Raw genomic sequence first — 20,231 nt, forward strand, 5'->3', positions numbered from 1 at the left:
CTACAGACTAATCAGCCTTCTCCCAATCATCAGCAAGGTTATGGAATCCATCATCACTTCAGACATGAAATCCTTCCTCTTCTCCAATGGCTTGATTTCCAATCATCAATTTGGTTTCAGACCAGGTCACTCTACCCTGGATATGCTGCTTCTGCTCTCCCATCAATGGATGGAGGTCCTCAATGCCAGACAGGAAATCTGAGCCATATCCCTGGACATACCACGTGCTTTTGACACAGTCTGGCACCCTGCCCTACTCACCAAACTCTCTTCCCATGGTATTCAAGGCCATCTCCACTCATGGCTCGCAGACTTCCTCTCCTGTCGCAGTCAACGTGTGGCCCTAAATGGAGTTCTTTCATCCCCTCTTCCTATCCAGGCTGGAGTTCCTCAAGGTAGCGTTCTGGGCCCTGTTCTTTTTCTGGTTTTCATCAATGATCTCTCCGACTCTCTGGAAAATCCTCTATTTCTCTTTGCCGATGACTCCACCCTCTGCCGTACCATCTGTCATCCCTCAGACCGGCAAGCAGCAGCTTCTTCGCTCACTGCAGATCTGGATAAAATCACAAACTGGTCCAACACGTGGAACATGTCTTTCAATCCAGACAAATCTCACACTCTAACTATTATTACCTAATGTTTGAAAAAAAAACCCCAAAACAAGCAAAAAATTATTTCTTCTTTTTACTTCTCACCATATACCTCCCGTAACCACATGATTTTATACCCCTCTTCCTCTTCCTGTAACTTTCACCGACCTGCCATCTTCCTTCGATTTTAGTCAATCAAAATTCACCAGACACCTTGATGTCGTTTTTTTTCAACCTTACCTTTACCTATTTTACCGAATCTTTATCAAAATAAAAAAGTCTGTTTCAACTTCATGTTTCAAAACATGTTTCAACTTCCTCTTTCACACGTGTGGTTCTCTGTATTGTATCGTAATTCACCACACTTCTTCTTTGCAAGACTGTTTTCAATTTGACCTTTTCTTCATCCCATGTTGAAGAAGTCCAACTGTTACAATGTTTCTTTTCTCCATTATCTTCATTCCCCTTTATTGCATCCTACACATAATGTCCTGAATCCCCACCGTCTTAAATCTACCTCCTCCTAACTCCTCACCTGTTATACCCTCTCCTTACCCCTCCAATATTGCCCCTCATCCTACCTCCACTCTTAGTGCCTCTTCACTGCTTTCTGCTTTAGTATCAGCTCCTCCTCTGCTGTTCCAAAGTGTGTGGTATTCTAACATCTGTGGGCTCCTTTCTAACCTAGCAGATATATCACTCTCTCAATCAGTGCACTCTTCAACATCTCAAACATGCTCCTTCTTCCCTCTCACCCCTCCCCCTCTTCCCAACTCCTCAAATATTGTACCTACCCCTGCCTACTCCCTTCTTCTCCACACCATGACAAAGTCTCATCCTTCCCCTCTCCCCACCTCTCCCATCACACTCCTGCGCCAGGCCATGCCTGCTCTCATCGTCTCCCCTCCCTCTCCAAGCTTCCCTCTCAAAGCAACCGTTACACTTCCCCCCCTCCAAACTTCCCTCTCACCTTTCTCAAAAACTTCCCATTCACTCTTCTCCCTCCAATCTCCCCCCTCACTCACCCTTCTCAAAGTTGCCCCTCCCCTCACATCCACAAAGCTGCCTCCTTCCCCTGCCCTCTACCCTACAATGAGGATCTCCACCAACAGTACTCCATCTTTTCTGAATCTGATTTTGACCTATTTCCCGAAAAAATATCTGTTGTTCTTTCTCCACTCCAATCGGTTTATCTGACCACATACTTGTCAAAGTATACATCTCTCTGGCTGTTATAGGAGAACCACCTCAGCACCGTCGAGTCTGGCATTTCATTCAGACTGACCGGCAGGAACTTCAAGCAGCCACCAAATTTCCAGACTAGTCTCCCATCTCTACTTTCTCCAACGTCAACTCAACTTGGGAATTCTTTCAAAGAAATTTGCTCTCTCTCATACACAGATTTATCCCATCTCATCTTCAGTTGTCCTACCCTTCCTGCCACCCATGGTACACTGAAGCATGTGGCAAGGCAGTTGTCCTGAAACAACTTGCCTTTGCCTCATGGAAGGCAAATCCAACTGAAAAGGCAATCTCAGTTCCTTCAACAAAGCTCGGAACAAGTGTGTCTCTATCCTCAGGATAGCCAGAAAACAACATCTTTCAAATCTCAAGTCTGAACTCTCAAACCTGTCACCCTCCTCCAAATCCTGGTAGCATCGAGTGAAGTCTGTTTCTGGTGTATGTTACCCCTCCATCCCATCCTTTTCCTCAAATGGCCGCACAGCTAACACTGCACGTGAAAAGGCTCAATGCCTAAACTCTGTGTTTGCTTCTAAATCTTGTGTCCCAAACCCATTGCTTTGATTACCCACTAGACCCAGTCACACCCAGCTGTTCCTGGACTCTGTGTCCTTTTCCCCTGACAAGGGGAGAGCTTGCTGTCAAACCTCGACTCTGATTCTGCAACCTGTCCAGACGGCATCAGCCCACGTGTCCCAGAAACGTGCTCCTCTGCTCTTGCTCACCCTCTCTCTGTTCTATTCACTCTCTCCTTTGCTCAAGGTCATATGCCATCAGCTTTGAAATCAGCAAACATTACTGCTCTGCATAAAAAGGTACAACAACAGATCCCTGCAACTACAGACCAATCAGCATTCTCACAATCATCAGCAAGGTTCTTGAATCCATCATCGCTTCCGACATTAAATCCTTCCACTTCTTCAATGGCTTGATTTCCAATCATCAATTAGGATTCAGACCATCTCACTCTACCCTGGACTTTCTGCTTTCCCAACAATCGATGGAGGAACTCAATGCCAGACATGAGATCAGAGCCATCTCGCTAGACAAATCACATGCTTTCGATACAGTCTGCCACACCGCCCTGCAAACAAAATTCTCTTCTTTCGGTATCCAAGGCAATCTCCACTCATGGCTCGCAGGTTTCCTCTCCTATTGCAGTCAATGTGTGGCCCATAATGGAATTCTCTCATTCCCTCTTCCTGTCCAGGCTGGAGTTCCTCAAGGAAGTGTTCTGGGTTCGAGTGCTTTTTCTCATTTTCATCAAAGATCTCTCCAACTCTCTGGAAAATCCTCTTTATCTCTTTTCTGGTGACTCCACCCTCTGCAGTAACATCTGTCATCGCTCAGATTGGCAAGCAGCAGCCTCTTCGTTCTTGGCAGATCTGGAAAAAATCACAAACTGGTCCAACACGTTGAACACGTCTTTCAATCACAACAAATCTCACACTCTCATGATGTCTCTCCAAAAGAACTGTCTGGATAACCCCCCCCCTCCCCCATCTACTTTCTCAAAAATCCTCTTGAAGAAGTACTTTCATTCAAACTTTTGGGCCTCACTATCTGCCATGATCTTACCTGGGAAAGCCACGTCTCCAAGCTGGCCTCCAAAGCCAGTTGCTTATTGGGCATCCTCCATCGTGCAAAGTTCTTCCTTGGCACACATGAACTCCTGACCACGTACCAAGTTTTCATCCACAGCCTGATGGAGTGCTGCTCTCCCCTATGGGCTGGTGCTCACTCCTCTCACATTTCTTGGCTTCACATTGTGGAAACCAAGGCATTTAGGATCATTGGTATCTCCCACGATGAGGCTGTCTTCGGGTCTCACTCTCTCACTGCAAGCAAGTCAGTGGTCTTTTTCTCTTCTACAGTCTCCTCTACACCCCCCCCCCCAAACACTCTGTCTGCAATCTGTCCCATACATATTTCAGCAGGGTGCTTAAGGTCTGCCAGCAACCCACTTCTGGTAAAACTATCAAAATCAAGAATTACTGCTCACCTTCATTCTTTCATTACTCTTTTTACCACCTTTGGAACAAACCCCCACACACTCTTCAATCCCACTCTTTCCTCCAGGTCTTCAAAACAGCTGTGCACCACCATCTTTTATCTTCCCCCATTCAAAACCATGATATTTTTCTACCCACGTTAATCCACCCCAAACCCACCTCCTTCAAATTCCCTGCATTCTTTCCTGAAAGTCTGGAGTGTCCATCATGTTTACTCAGTGTACACCACCTCATCTCGCTCCCTTCCACAGATATCCTAATGTCTCTGTTCCCCACTGGTTTTGCTTGCCTCTCCCATCCCTCTTGTCTCCTGCTCCCCTTGTTATATGTTCTGTGTGTTTGCTCTTGTACGAGCCTTGACATTGTATCTTAAAAAACAAAAGAACCAGTTGGCCAGGCCTGACATTTAACTGAGGTTATGCAATAATTTGGAATTTGGCCAGGGTGCTGTCGATAGCTCATCTGCTCTCTGTGAATAACCACATGGAATATTTAATGTCACCAACAATTGCCAGGAGACATGATGCCAAGTTTAACATCCATCCGAGGGACAGCACATACATTGATATCACCCTGCCTGTGAAACACCAGGATGAGAGTTTATACCTGGAGTCAGGATTCAAACCTTGACAGCTTAGATGTAAGTGTGCATACCTCTCGGCCATTTTGCCAGCCACCAAGAATATAATTTAGGTAATATATTCCATGGGATTTTCTGTTTACAAGTTGCAACACTTCATTTAACCACATTCTCATCAGTCTTATCTACCTGCCTACAGCATGGTTATCTATTTTATTTAAACACACTTTGAAATTTTACTCAGATAAGAATGCGGTATGCAAATAAATTCAAGGAATTTCCCACGACTTCAGAGCCAGTATTTTCTCTCTGGTTCAACTTTTGTTTTCAGTTATTTAGTTTCCATGATGGGTTGCCAGAATGGGTCAAATCCAACTCATAAATCGTAAATGTCACACATCATGCGTGTGATGGTATATTCAAAGGATGTAAGATTAGTCCATCATTTGAAAGATGAAAATGCCTCTTCCATTTGTAATTTTGAGATCGAATGGAATTTCAGTAAGCCTTGAAACTTAAAAATAACTTTTCAGATTGGGAGCCAACTTCAAATATGTTCCTCAAAGATGGAGTTTGGTGCATCTCCCTCAAACCACTACTTTATTGTTTTTTCCCCCTGAAATGTTTGTATTTCAGGTTTGATTTGAGACTGAGTCTCTCCTTGCAGCTCCACTTTAAAGGAAACTACAACAAAGTAGTTTCCTAAACTAACTTTAAATTTAACTAACTTTAGTCAGGTCAGACATTTTTTTCATAACACAAAGGAATGTGATTGGAAGGTGGATACATCACCAACATGGGGCCTTGTGTATGCCAGGCTGTTTTTTCCCCCCCACATGCAGGCCATATCATCACCTCTCCTCTCCATGACGCCAAAGAGCGTTCAAATATCTTCAAGAGTTTGGCGACAGTATGCTTTTGATGAGGTCTCAAATGGAGTCGCATATTGAAAATTAAACTTTTTGCACAAAGTTCCAGTTTGAAGCTATAGTTTTACCCAATATGCCTCATTTTATGACCCTTTCAGATGATTATTCCTGGACTATATGACAAAGAGAACCATAAATTGGTTTCTACAAGAGCTGAACATGCCAGTTTGTTCTGCATTTCATTCACCATGAGAGGTGTTGGAGTCTGAGTCCCTGTTATACAAGTTTCCCCATTCCCTTTACCTGAGAAGAATGTTCCCCTTCACCTGAACATTTATCATTTATTAAAATTGAAGTATTATACTTAAACACTGTGCAGGGTATCATATTCTATGAACTCTCCAGTTTGTTTATTAGTTTGCAGTAATCGAAAGCCTTTCACATGAATTCCTGTCTCAGGTATCTTATACCACAGATATTCAATTCCTTTTTAAACTTAGTTATACGTGGAACTACAATATGACACCTGAGTTTGAGTTTTTGCTTATCCATTTCATTGTTGATTTACAAATACATATATTAATATTTCATGGAACAATTTATGTTGTAAAGCATGAATGAGTGGCGTGTTGGTGATTATTGGGGCATGCCTGTGCATTCACACGTTTATTTCATTTCTCTTTTTATTGAAACTAATAATGAATAAAAGCTCTTCAACAATCCTGTTAAGCCATTGTGGTCAAGTCATGTCACTTTCTGATGTGCAGAACTTTTGAGATCTAAATTGTTGCAGTCACTGCATGTACATACTAAATTGTTCAATGTCGTCTCCTGCTTCGTGCCATATGTCAAGAGGACTCTGAGGAACCACCAGTTTGTCCAGCACAGTCAAAATTGAAGGATTCTAGAATTGGTTGATGTGCACTGGCTGACGACCTTCTTGGTTTCAAGAAGATGAATGCTTTCCCAACCACCTGAAAACTAGAACTTATTGAAGGAGAAAGATTAAAATAAGCTTTTCAATATCGCAATGCATATTGAAATAGAACAAGCTTTAAAAAAAACCTGGAATCATACACTGACAGTGGGGTGATGTATCTATCTATGGCTTTGTAAAATATACCAGAGCACACTACGCAAGCCTGGTGTTGGCACAGTGGTTAGGGCAGTGGCTTGGGACCCAAAAGGTCCTGAGTTCAAGCCCCGTTGGGACACTGAATTTATATATATATATATATATATATATATATATATATATATATATATATATATATATATATATATATATATATATATATATACACACCAAGTCGAAAACACCAGGGGGTTGACTCACCCTGCCATCCTTCCGAGGTGGGCGAAATGAGTACCAGTTGTACTGGTAGGGGCGGAGGGTCAAATGTCCTCAAAGGGCGGAGGAGCTCCTTGTGAGCCAACTGCCATCCATATCTAGTGCCCAACTGTGTCTGCGGACGTCCTCCTGCAGTTGGGTCACTTCTTATTAGGAGGTTGGTGGCAGGATTTGCACTCCGGCCACCGTAAAACCCTTCATTCCGCAAAATGCAAAAACGCAAAAAAATCTGAAAACCCACTCCGTGGGAGTACCTCCTGTGCAGCTTCCCTTCGCAGGGCAGCTCACCGGATGACGGGATTGGGGCAAAGCCTTCGGGACTCCCAATCTTTGATAGGAGGGAAACCACGGGGTAACATCCCTGGGTCAGATTGCGGGAGAGTGTGTCGGAGTGGTGCTGAGGTGTCGTCCACCAGACGGCGGTCTCCTTGGGTTAACCTGAGGCGGTCCCTTCGGGTGGGTGCCTGGAATGTCCTATCCCTAAGAGAGGATGATCACCTGTCTCTGTTATCATCTGAGCTCAAGCGTTTGGACATCAGGATTGCAGCTCTCTCTGAGGTTCGGAGACCGGATTGCGGCGAGATAATGGTGGGTGGTTACACATACTATTGGTCTGGTCGCTCTGATAGTTACCATACCCAAGGAGTTGCTGTAGCTGTGTCCAATAAGCTGACCCCAATGATAATTGAGGTAACACCGGTCAACGAGCGTATTATGAGATTAAGGATTCGTCACTCCTTAGGTGTCATTTCCCTGGTCTCTGTTTATGCTCCGACTGAGGCGAGTGATCTCACCGTGAAGGATGCATTCTACGCCACACTCAAGTCTGTGGTTGATCAGTGCCCCAGACGAGATACACTTCTAGTCTTGGGGGATTTCAATGCATCGACTGGAACTGATAGGGATGGTTATGAGGTGTGTGTTGGTCCCCATGGGTCAGGAACTATGAACCAGAATGGCACTAAGTTCCTTGACTTTGCAAGAAGTCATGGACTTAGGGTGGCTGGTTCATGGTTTCAGCGCCCACAAGCTCATCGCTGGACTTGGTATTCCAACGCTGGTGGTGTGGCAAAGGAGATTGACCATGTCCTCATTGACGGTTGTTGGAGGATGATCCAGAACTGCAGGGTCTACCGGAGTGCTCAGTTCCTCAATACTGACCACAGGCTTGTTGTAGCAACTCTAAAGCTGCACCTTAAATCCTGGAGAATGGTACCATCCCAGCCGAGGCTGGATGTTGCCAAGCTCAGGGATGAGAGAGTAGCCGAGGAGTTTGCAAACAGGCTGAGTGGACACTTGGGGGGTCTGGGTGCTTTGTGGGGGTCCTGAAGAGTTGTGGAGCGCCTTCAAGACCACCGTCCTTGATGTTGCCGGTGGATGCCTTGGAGCTCACCGCAGGGCAAGGAAGAATTTTGTCTCTCAAGGGACACTGGATACTATAGACCAGAGTCGCAGGGCCAGGCTGAATGGCAGAGCTGAGCTGTTCAGGGAGCTGAGGCGTAAAACTGTACGTGCACTGAGGGTGGACAAGGAGGCCTATGTGCGAGGAATCTGTGAGGGGGTAGAGCATCACCTGTGGACAGGTGATTCTCGTCCCGCTTACAGGGGAATTCGCGCACTACGTTCATCCAAGCCCATCCCTCGGAGCACTACAGTTCGAGCAGAGAGTGGTAGGCTCTTGACAGAGGAGTCTGAAGTGAAGGCCCGCTGGGCCGGTTACTTTGAGTGGTTGTACCAGGCTGATCCCCCAACTGTCGAGTTGGACGTCAAGGGTGTTACAATCCCTGTTGCTGACCCTCGAATCAACTGTGGTCCACCTACGCTTGTGGAAACACGGGCTGCGGTGAACCAGTTGAAACGGGGCAAAGCTCCAGGGATCTGTGGCATCCATGCCGAACTTCTCAAGGCTGGTGGAAATGCTGCACCCGTGTCGTTGCATGCAGTTTTGTGCTCTACCTGGAACACAGGCATCATCCCAACTGACTGGAAGAGGGGCCTTGTTGTCCCTCTCTGGAAAGGGAAGGGTGATCGCCAAGACTGCAACAACTACCGAGGGGTGACGCTGCTCTCAGTGCCGGGCAAGGTCTTTGCTCGGATAATTCTCGATAGGGTTCGCCACCATCTGCTTGAGCATCAGCATCCAGAGCAGTCAGGCTTTACACCAAAGAGGTCAACGATTGACCGTATCCTTGCACTTCGTGTCCTCACCGAACGCAGACGAGAGTTTCGGCAGGGGCTGCTTGCAGCCTATGTTGATCTCTGTAAAGCGTTCGATTCAGTGAATCGGGATGTCCTCTGGAGGATTCTTGGTCTTCGTGGGGTGCCACCAAAACTGATCGATCTGATGTCTGAATTCTACTCTGGTACTGAGAGTGCTGTGAAGTGTGGTGGTACCATCTCTGACTTATTTCCAGTTGTTACTGGAGTTCGTCAGGGATGTGTACTTGCCCCCACACTTTTCAGCACTTGTATGGACTGGATTCTAGGGAGGATGTCGGAGAGATCAAGTTGCGGTGCGTCATTTGGGAATGTCAAGATCTCGGACCTTGACTTTGCAGATGATGCAGTCATCTTTGCGGAGACTTTAGACATCCTCTTGGGGGCCCTCGAGGTGCTGAATGAGGAGTCGGAGCCGTTGGGATTACGGGTTTCTTGGGTCAAAACTAAGATCCAGGCTTTGGGTGACATCTTGGATGCTGCTGTCCTGTCTGTGTCTGTTTGTGGTGAGGATGTTGAGGTCGTGGAGAGATTCACTTACCTTGGCAGTGATATTCATGTCTCTGCTGGCTGCGAGTCAGAGGTCAATAGACGTCTGGGTCGGGCCTGGGGAGTCATGGATTCACTGGATCATGGGGTATGGCGCTGCCGGTACCTGTGTGGGAGGACGAAAGTCCGAGTCTTCAGGTCCTTGGTACTTCCAGTCTTGCTCTATGGGTGCGAGACTTGGACTCTGACCAAGGATCTGAGACGGAGACTTAATTCCTTTGGTACCAGGTCTCTTCGGAGAATCCTTGGCTATCGCTGGTCGGATTTTGTGTCCAACGAGCGGTTGCTGAGAGAGACTCGGATGAGATTTGTTACCTGCATAGTCCGTGAGCGTCAGTTGTGGCTGTATGGACATGTGGCTCATTTTCCTGACTCTGATCCTGCTCACCAGATTCTCTCAGCGAGGGAGTCTCATGAGTGGAGGAGGCCAGTGGGTCGACCACGTGCCTCATGGTTGCAACAGGTTGACCATCATCTCAAGGAGATGGGGATGGGCCTGGCATCTGCCTGGGGGATGGCCTGTCGGAGGCCCCTGGAGTACCGGCGGAAAGTGGACGCAGCGACGTGCTGTTCTGGCACATGCTCCCATACCTGACCTGACCTGACCTGTACTGGGCCCGGTGTATGCCCCAGTTAGAATAGGTGTACCATATCCCTGTGTGTCGTAAGAGGCGACCAGGGTTGCGTCAGGAAGGGCATCCGGCGTAAAAACCTATGCCAAATCATTATGCGGACAACAAAACGAATTTCCATACCGGATCGGTCGAGGCCCGGGTTACCAACGACTGCCACAGGTACTGGTGGTCAGCAGGGTACCAGTGGAAATTGTGCTACTGCTGGGCGAAGGAGGAGAAGGAGACGGGGAAGGCGAGTCCGGAGGCAGTGGGAGAGGGGGAAGGGTAGAAGTGTGCAGGTGAGAGTTGGAACTCTGAATGTTGGGACGATGACTGGCAAAGGGCGAGAGTTGGCTGATCTGATGGAGAGAAGAAAGGTGGGCATACTGTGTGTACAAAAGACCAAGTGGATGGGGAGTAAGGCTAGGAGCATTGGAGGTGGTTTCAAACTGTTCTACCATGGTGTGGATGGGAGGAGAAATGGTGTCGGGGTAATCATGAAGGAAGATTATGTCAAGAGGGTATTGGAGGTGAGGAGAGTGTCTGACCGAGTGATGAGTGTGAAGTTGGAAATTGAAGGGGTGACGATGAATGTCATCAGTGCATATGCCCCACATATGGGGTGTGAGATGGAGTATAAAGAAGATTTCTGGAGTGAGTTAGATGAAGTGGTGGAGAGTGTATCCAAGGATGAAAGAGTGGTGATTGGAGCAGATGTCAATGGGCATGTTGGGGAAGGGAATAAAGAGGATGAGGAGGTGATCGGTAGGGACGGTCTCAACAAGAGAAATGTGGAAGGGCAAATGGTGGTAGAGTTTGCAAAAAGAATGGAAATGGCAGTGTTAAATACGTATTTCAAGAAGAAGGAGGAACACATGGTGACATACATGAGTGGAGGAAAGCGCACACAGGTGGATTACATCTTAAGCAGGAGATGCAACCTGAAAGGGATTAGTGACTGAAGGTGGTGGCAGGGGAGAGTGTAGCTCGACAGCATCGATTGGTGGTCTGTAGGATGACTTTAGAGGTGAGGTTGAGGAAGAGAGTGAGGGCTGAACCAAGGACCAGATAGTGGAAGCTGACTGAGGAAGACTGTTGCGTGAAATTTAGGGAGGAGGTGAGAAAGGCGTTGGATGGTGGTAAAGATGGGTGGGATGATTGGGCAACGACAGCAGAAGTTGTGAGGGAGATAGCTCGGAAGGTACTTGGTGTGACATCTGGACAGAGGAAGGAAGATAATGAGAATTGGTGGTGGAACGAGGAAGTACAGGAAAGTATAAGGAAGAAGGGGTTGGCGAAAAAGAAGTGGGATAGTCAGAGAGATGAAGAAAGTAGGCAGGAGTACAAGGAGTGGTGGCGAAAGGCAAAAAGAGAGGTGGCAAAGGCCAAGGAAAAGGCAAATGACGAGCTGTATGAGAAGTTGGATACAAAAGAAGGAGAAAAGGATTAATACCGATTGGCAAGACAGAGGGACCGAGCTGGGAAGGATGTGCTGCAGGTTAGGGTGATAAAGGACGCAAATGGGAATGTGCTGACAAGCGAGGAGAGTGTGTTGAGAAGGTGGATGGAGTACTTTGAGGAGCTGATGAATGAAGAAAAAAAAATGAGAGAGAGAGAAGGTTGGAAGAGGTGGAGATAGTGAATCTGGAAGTGGGATGGATCAGTAAGGATGAAGTGAGGACTGCTATGAAGAAGATGAAAAGTGGAAAGGCGGTTGGCCCAGATGGTATACCAGTGGAGGCATGGAAGTGCTTGGGAGAGATGGCAGTGAGGTTGTTAACCAGATTGTTTAATAAAGTCTTGGAAAGTGAGAGGATGCCGGAGGATTGGAGATTAAGTATACTGGTTCCGATTTTCAAGAAGAAGGGTGATGTGCAGAGCTGTGGAAATTATAGAGGGATAAAGTTGTTAAGCCACACCATGAAGGTGTGGGAAAGAGTAGTGGAAGCTCGGTTGAGAGGAGAGGTGATGATCTGTGAGCAGCAATATGGGTTTATGCCAGGAAAGAGCACCACTGATGCGATGTTTGCTTTGAGAATGTTGATGGAGAAGTATAGGGAAGGCCACCAGGAGTTACATTGTGTGTTTGTGGATTTAGAGAAAGCTTATGATAGGGTGCCAAGAGAGGAGTTGTGGCATTGTATGAGGAAGTCGGGAGTGGTGGAGAAGTATGTGAGGATCGTGCAGGATACGTACGAGGACAGTGTGACAGCGGTGAGGTGTGCGGTAGGAATGACGGACCGGTTTAAGGTAAAAGTGGGATTGCACCAAGGATCGACTCTGAGCCCTTTCCTGTTTGCAATGGTGATGGACAGGTTTACGGACGAGATCAGACTGGAGTCTCCATGGACCATGATGTTCGCGGATGACATCATGATCTGTAGGGAGAGTAGGGAGCAGGCTGAGGCGAGCCTCGAGCGGTGGAGGTACGCACTGGAGACAAGGGGAATGATAGTCAGTCGGAGTAAGATGGAGTACATGTGCGTAAATGAGAGGGAGGGTGGTGGTATGGTGCGGTTGCAAGGAGTTGAGGTGGGGAAGGTGGATTGGTTTAAATACTTGGGATCAACTGTCCAAAGTAACGGAGAGTGTGGGAGAGAAGTGAAAAGAGAGTGCAGGCAGGATGGAGTGGGTGGAGAAGAGTTGCAGGAGTGATTTGTGACAGAAGGGTAGCTGCAAGAGTGAAGGGGAAAGTATATAAGACGGTAGTGAGACCAGCTATGTTGTATGGTTTGGAGGCGGTGGCACTAACAAAAAGACAGGAAGCAGAGCTGGATGTGGCAGAGTTAAAGATGCTGCGATTCTCGTTGGGAGTGATGAGGATGGATAGGACAAGAAATGAGTACATTAGAGGGACAGCGCAGGTAGGACGGTTTGGAGACAAAGTGAGAGAGGCGAGATTGAGATGGTTTGGACATGTGCACAGGAGGGAAGCGGAGTATATCGGGAGAAGGATGTTGAAGATGGAGCCGCCAGCCAGGAGGAGAAGAGGAAGGCCAAAGAAGAGGTTCATGGATACGGTGAGGGCGGACATGCGGGTGGTTGGAGTGTCAATGGAAGATGTGGAGGATAGAGCGAAATGGAGACGGTTGATCCGCTGTGGCGACCCCTAATGGGAGCAAGCCAAAAGAGGAAGAAGAAGACCAGAGCACACTAAAAAGATGAAATGTATAATTTTTTTTTCTCCTGCTATAATGCATCCCCCGTTCATGAAATTAAGCAAGCATCTACTTTTACGTTTGATTCATGCTATTGTTACGAATTTCGCCCACCCGGCGTGCGATCAGCCACGTAACTCAAATCGCGACGCGTCGCCCACCGGAACGGACAATTCAGTCGTGACCCTCTTGGAACTACCGCCAAGGAGCTAGCCATGGGTGGGGGTTTAACCTCACCACAACCCAGTCCGCATTCTACTCGCGCGAAATAGGGTGAATCGCCGAATGTCGATATACCTAAGTACCCGCACGGGTAGCGTACCAAGAAGTTGTACCATGCCGCAGGTCGACTCCGGACACGAACCGCTTAAGTGGCTCGTTCCGTGCTGCAGGGATAACCGAGCGGAGTTATCGCTGACCTCGACGGTTCAGATTATTTACTGGGTATCTAAACCCACCACCAATCCCTTACGTGATGCAAGATGGCACTTTCAATGGGGAAAGAGACGATGAACGGGATACATTTCACACAAGCACATTTATTACAAAGCACATATTGCACACACAACACAAGCAAGGAATCATGCAATATACAAGCAATAAATAGAATGCAAAAGCAATACGACCGACTATAATTATTATTTACAAGCACTTACACAGTTTCTACTTGACAGGACACGGCGCCACAGCATGCATACAAAAACAAAGAAAGACCTCCCTCACAGGCAAGGGGGTAGACGGGGTCCGTAGACCTTTATGGTCGTGGGCCGTGGATGACCGAAAAGGCCCACGAGACTGAAGGGTCTTACCCGCACCCTCGTGGTGCGACGGTGGGCAGGTCGCGACATCTCGTCCCCACGGCAACTAGAGTAGCCGCGCCTGATCTCGGGCCTTGCAACGGTGGGCAGGTCGTGACGCCTTCTCCCCACGCCCATGAGGACAAGACTTCCACCCGACTGCCCCAAGTCTGTCTACGACGAAGACTTGGACTACGACAGACTTGGACCAAGACCACGACGACCAAGACTTCCACAAGTCTGCCCCAATTCTCTGCTATCCGCGCTTTTTTCCAGGCGCTCCTCTTGCCCTTTTATTTCTCCTGTGCCCACCCCACCCTTCGCGGCGCGTGGGTGGGGGAGGAACATTCCAGAGAAATTGGGGCGGGAGTTGGTTTCCAACCGTCAAACTTGTTTACCGGAGGAGAAATTGGGGTGGAGCTGGTTTCGTTGCTCCTTTAGTGGCGTTGTGGTGTGGATGGGGTGGTTGTTGAGATGGCGTGGTTGTTGAGATAGCGTGGTTGTTGAGATGGCGTGGTTGTTCCAAAATAACGACAGGTAAAGAAAAATGGCTAACTCAAAGCGTCGCGGCCCGGATGAATCACACATATTCCCTCTAAACAACGGGTGTGGATTAACTACACATGAACTTATCGATATAATATATCTAACCTGAGGACCTTTCTGGTGTATTGCAAATTTCCACAGCCGAAACACTATAATGTATTATGTAGATGTTCTGGTGTTCTTTGAAGGTACTGTACCTGTGTGACATGCTCAAAAATTGCCCCTGCATCATATAATCTCGATTGTCATTGTTCTTCCCCATCCCCACCACCTTATATTTGCTCAGGTTAAATTCCATCTGCCAATCATTTGCCCAATCCGTACAAGTGTCAATACTTTCCTGAATCTGATCACCACCCCCTCTGCTATACACCTTACCTCCAAGCTTCGTTTCATCTACAAATTTGAAAAGCTTACTCTTTCCCTCATTATCCAAATCGTTGATGTAAATAATGAATTGCAATGGTCTGAGTACTGATCCCTGAGGTTCCCCACTACTTACATCCTCCCAGCAATACATCCTCCCACTCACAGCCACTCTTTGCTTCCTATCACTAAGCCAGTTTGCAATCCAATTAGCTACCTGACCAGCCATTCCACAAGTCCTCATCTTGGCTAACAATCTTCTATGTGGTTCCTTATCAAATTCCTTCTTGAAGTCGAGATATACTATGACCACTCCCTTTCCCTCATCCACCCAATCAGACATTGTTCACAGCGCTCCAAAGATTTGTTAGATAGGATCTACCTTTGGTAAACCCATTCTGACGACCTGTAATTAGGTTGTATTTGTTTAAATGGTTCCTCATCTGGTCCTTAATTAATGTCTCCAACACCTTCACTACAACTGAAGTCAAACTAACAGGTCTATAGTTTTCCAATTCTTCTCTGGATCATTTCTTAAATAATGGTGTTACATTTGCTACTCTCCAATCCTCCGGTACCTGTCCTGATTCCAGTGATCTATTGAAAATATCCATTAACATCTCGATTACCTGCTCACCCACCTCCATAAATACTCTCGGTTGCATATTATCTGGACCTGGAGTCTTATCTACTCCTACATTACCCAGCTGTTCCTTTACTTCCTCCACTCCAACCTGCATCTTCTGAAAAGCCCTTCTTCACCTCCTTGATAGATACTCTCAGTTATTGACAATTCTCATGACTGTTCTTGTATAAAAGTTGAATAAAATACCTGTTTAATAAGCCTTCCATCTCACTTTCATCACTAACCACTCTCCCGGTGCTATTCCTCAATGGGCGCACACTCGTCCTAACCTAAAAAACATTCCTTTCACACCAAGTGGCACATAGGATATACCAATGCAGTTTCATTGGCGAAGAAGTACAATCCTGGACAATATACCACTCCAACATGGGATACTCGAATGGCTTATTACTCCAGTAAGCTGACACTCATTTTGCCAACCTCGGAAGGATAACAGGCTGAATCAACCCACCTCGTGTTATTTCATTTGGTAGAACAGCGGCTCAAGCTCAAGACCCTAAGCCAGCCACATTCACCATTAAGCCAACACCAGGATTAATAAATGCCTTTTGCTTCTCCTTAACAGCATTCCTTATATCACTGCTCAACCACCCTGGACACTTTCTGCCTCGAGTTTTACACCTCATTGGAATGTACTTACTCTGCACTCTACACATTTGGTCCTTAAAGGTTTCCCATTTCTCTGATGCCGATTGTCCTATTGTTAGCCTCTCCCAACTCTCTCCTCATATCCTCAAGGTTCGCCTTCCAGAAGTTTAATAGCCTTACTCTCTAACACTTACCAGAATCTTTGTGCACTCAATGTTATGGTCACTTGTTCCTGCATGCTCCCCCACCTCCACCTCTTCCACCATATTGTGATTGTTACTTAAAAGGAGGTCGAACACTGCACTCCCCCTCGTGGGCTTATCTACAAATTAGGTTAAAAAGCAATCCTGGACTAAAACTAGGAAATTCTCATCTGCTCTGTCCTTTCCCTGTTCCTGGATCCAATCTATCCCTGGCAAGTTAAAATCCCCTGTAATCAATACTCTTCCCTTACCACATGCCCTATTAATTCTTCATGCACTCCTCCTTCACTCTTCCTTCACACCCAGAGCCTTATAGAAGCATCCTACCAGGATCTTACTGTTTTTACAATCTCCAATTTCGACCCATACAGAATCCTCAACATTTATTCCTTCCTTAATGTCAGTCCTTTCTCTCATTGCAATGCTGTCCTTCACCCAGATTGCTACTCCTCCTCCTATTGTCTGCTTCCGATCACACCGATATACCTTGTAGCCTTCTAATCATGCCCTCCAGTTACTCTCCTCCTTTAAGCATGTCTCACTCACAGCAATGATATCGTACTCATCACGATCTACTTTGGCTTCAAGCTCTTCCATAGTATTATTTAAGCTCCTGGTCCCGAAGGCTTTGCCCCAATTGGATTGGGGCAAAGCCTTCAGACCGCCCAATCTATGATGATAGGAGGGAAACCAAGGGCAAACTTTCCTGGGTCAGATTGCGGTAGTGTATGTCATGGTGGTGCTGAGGTATCATCCACCAGACGGTGGTCTCCTTGGGTTAACCTGAGGTGGTCCCTTTGGGAGGGTGCCTGGAATGTCCTATCTCTAAGAGAGGATGATCACCTGTCTCTGTTATCATCTGAGCTCAGGTGTTTGGACATCGGTATTGCAGCACTCTCTGAGATTCGGAGACTGGATAATGGTGAGATCATGGTGGGTGGTTCCACCAACTATTGGTCTGGTCGCTCTGATGGTTGCCATGCCCAAGGAGTTGCTGCAGCTGTATCCAATAATCTGACTCCAATGATAATTGAGGTTACACTGGTCAACGAGCATTTTATGTGATTCAGGATTCGTCACTCATTAGGTGTCGTATCCCTGTTCCATGTATATGCTCCGACTGAGGCGAGTGATCTCACCGTGAAGGACGCATTCTATGCCACGCTCAAATCTGTGGTTGATGAGTGCCCCAGGCAAGATACAATCCGAGTCTTGGGGGATTTCAATGCATCGACTGGAACTGATAGGGATGGTTATGAGATGTGTATTGGTCCCCATGGGTCTGCAACTGTGAACCAGAATAGCACTAAGTTCCTTGACTTTTCAAGAAGTCATGGACTTAGGGTGGCTGGTTCATGGTTTCAGCACCCACAGGATCATCGCTGGACTTGGTATTCCAACGATGGTGGTGTGGGAAAGGTGATTAACCATGTGCTTGTTGATGGTTGCTGGAGGATGATCCAGAACTGCAGGGTCTATCTGAGTGCTCATTTCCTAAAAACTGACGACTGGCTTGTTGTAGCAACTCTGAAGTTTCAGCTTAAATCAAGGAGAATGGTACCATCCCAGCCTTGGCTGGATGTTGGCAATCTCAAGGATGAGAGGGTAGCTGAAAAGTTTGTGAACAGGCCGAGTGGAGATTTTTGGGGTCTGGGTGCTTTGGGAGATCCTGAAGAGTTGTGGAGTGCCTTCAAGACCACCGTCCTTGATGTTGCCGGAAGATGTCTTGGAACTCACCAGAGGGCGAAGAAGAATCTTGTCTCTCAACAGACACTGGATACCATTGCCCAGAGTCGCAGGGCCAGGCTGAATGTCATAGCTGAACTGCACATTTATGGTTAAAATTTATGGCGACACACATTTATGGTGAACAAACATTTTCTTTAAAGTTTCAAAGTGTAGCTTTTAGAGTCGTAAATGTTGTTTGTTTAAAGCAGGTAAAATGTTGAACAGCAATAAATGAGTGCTGCATCTTTCTCAGGGAATCAATCGAAATCGACTTTTTAAACCTCAACCTAATAATATACGATGTTTAAATATACGTTCTAAAATTAACTTCCTCTCCAATTTCTGAAAATGTTAACCTTTTTTTAATTTGAGCACAGGCCCTCAGTCAGTACCCGAATGCCTGACTGCTCAATCCGCCCCTGAGTCCAAGTGATCGGTGCCGACTTGTCATGCTGCAACCAATTTATGATGCACATGGAGAAGATGAAACAAGGGCCTTGTGTCAGTGACACGTACTGACTGGTTGTGACACAACATGTCATATCAAAGGCAAATCAAAGAAGGCATTTCTGGCTGCATTCCTTAAGGGTGATACCAGATCTGTTGCTCCCATATCTTCTCTGGGAATTGGAAGCGAACTTTCTGATGATGCCATGATGGGTTGCACATAATTTCTGTGCAGTCTCTTCTGTAAGAAATGTGACAACATCACACATCCAGACAACCTCAGGGGGACCTTGTTCAAGTAATAGGGCATTGACAAAGGAGTTGAGCATATCTGTAGAGCTCATTGCCAAGCTGCTGTGTGGGAGCAGGATTTCAGTTTTCACGCTGAAGTTCCAGACCCTCTCAAGCCTGGCTGGATGAGAGAACACAATCAACTGGTGCCAGAGTTGTCAAAGGTTGCACCAGCACAAACTGCTGCTGTCGAGTTAGTGAGGTGCAATTATGGTGTTTGTAACCTGAATGAGGTGAAATTAATTAATTCTGAGGTGCAAGCCATTCTGAAGCCATTCATTAGTTAGGTGTAATTAATTCTGAAGCCATTGCCGATGTTCCTCTACCGATACATGATCACGCTTCAATTAAAATGAAACATTACAGATTAAGGGTACACCTGCTGGCCCTAATCCTCAGGTCCATTTCCGAAGATGGAGTCATCATCAGAAATACCAGAATTATGGTTGGTCACCTTTGGCTTCTGCTTCACTTGTGGTTTAATTGATAGGATGGAACTAACCCCTAGCACTCGATGTTTACAAGGCCAAAATTGTGCTGCCCACATTTAAACGATCTGAAATGCAAATGTTAATAATATAATGTCATGTCACGTGACTTTGCAGCTCGTAATTCCGATGTGTTGGTAGCAAAATCCTTTTTGTGGGCAAGACATTAAGTGGCAGAATTCACTTACCTGCAAATGTAATGAGGTGGAAGAGATACTGTTTGTATACTTGAATACAGTATTATAGCACAGGTAGTGATGATTTCAAGTACGCAGTCATGAATCTTGAAATAGCCGTGTAGGTTTTATTCCAAAAGCCTTTTAATTGCATAGCATTAGTGAATGATCATAAAAGGGATATGTTTGTGTGACATGCATTCAGAGCTCAGAGAGATAGATAGATAGATAGATAGATAGATAGAGATAGAGATAGAGATAGAGAGAGAGAGAGAGAGATAGAGAGAGATAGAGAGAGATAGAGAGAGATAGAGAGAGATAGAGAGAGATAGAGAGAGATAGAGAGAGATAGAGAGAGATAGAGAGAGATAGAGAGAGATAGAGAGAGATAGAGAGAGATAGAGAGAGATAGAGAGAGATAGAGGTAGATAGAGAGAGATAGAGGGAGATAGAGGTAGATAGAGAGAGATAGAGAGAGATAGAGAGAGATAGAGAGAGATAGAGAGAGATAGAGAGAGATAGAGAGATAGAGAGAGATAGAGAGAGATAGAGAGAGATAGAGAGAGATAGAGAGAGATAGAGAGAGATAGAGAGATAGAGAGATAGAGAGAGATAGAGAGAGATAGAGAGATAGAGAGATAGAGAGATAGAGAGATAGAGAGATAGAGATAGAGATAGAGAGAGAGAGAGAGAGAGAGAGAGAGAGAGAGAGAGAGAGAGAGAGAGAGAGAGAGAGAGAGAGAGAGAGAGAGAGACTGAGACACTTCATGTCG

At 46.3% G+C, this 20,231-nt stretch overlaps 1 protein-coding gene across 1 annotated transcript in view; it reads left to right on the forward strand.

Moving 5' to 3' along the window:
- The window catches only part of LOC147032085 (prostacyclin receptor-like), a 144,184-nt gene extending 138,162 nt beyond the window's left edge, over positions 1-6,022 (forward strand). The window contains exon 3 of the mRNA XM_085869387.1: positions 5,452-6,022. Coding sequence (XP_085725513.1) covers positions 5,452-5,562 — 111 coding nt within the window. The 3' untranslated portion in view covers positions 5,563-6,022. The remainder of the gene's footprint in view (positions 1-5,451) is intronic.
- Positions 6,023-20,231: the final 14,209 nt, after the last annotated feature.

This window comes from Eptatretus burgeri, chromosome 2 (assembly GCF_056783735.1).
Source record: "Eptatretus burgeri isolate ZD-2024b chromosome 2, Ebu_testis_v1, whole genome shotgun sequence".
Taxonomy (NCBI): Eukaryota; Metazoa; Chordata; class Myxini; order Myxiniformes; family Myxinidae; genus Eptatretus; species Eptatretus burgeri.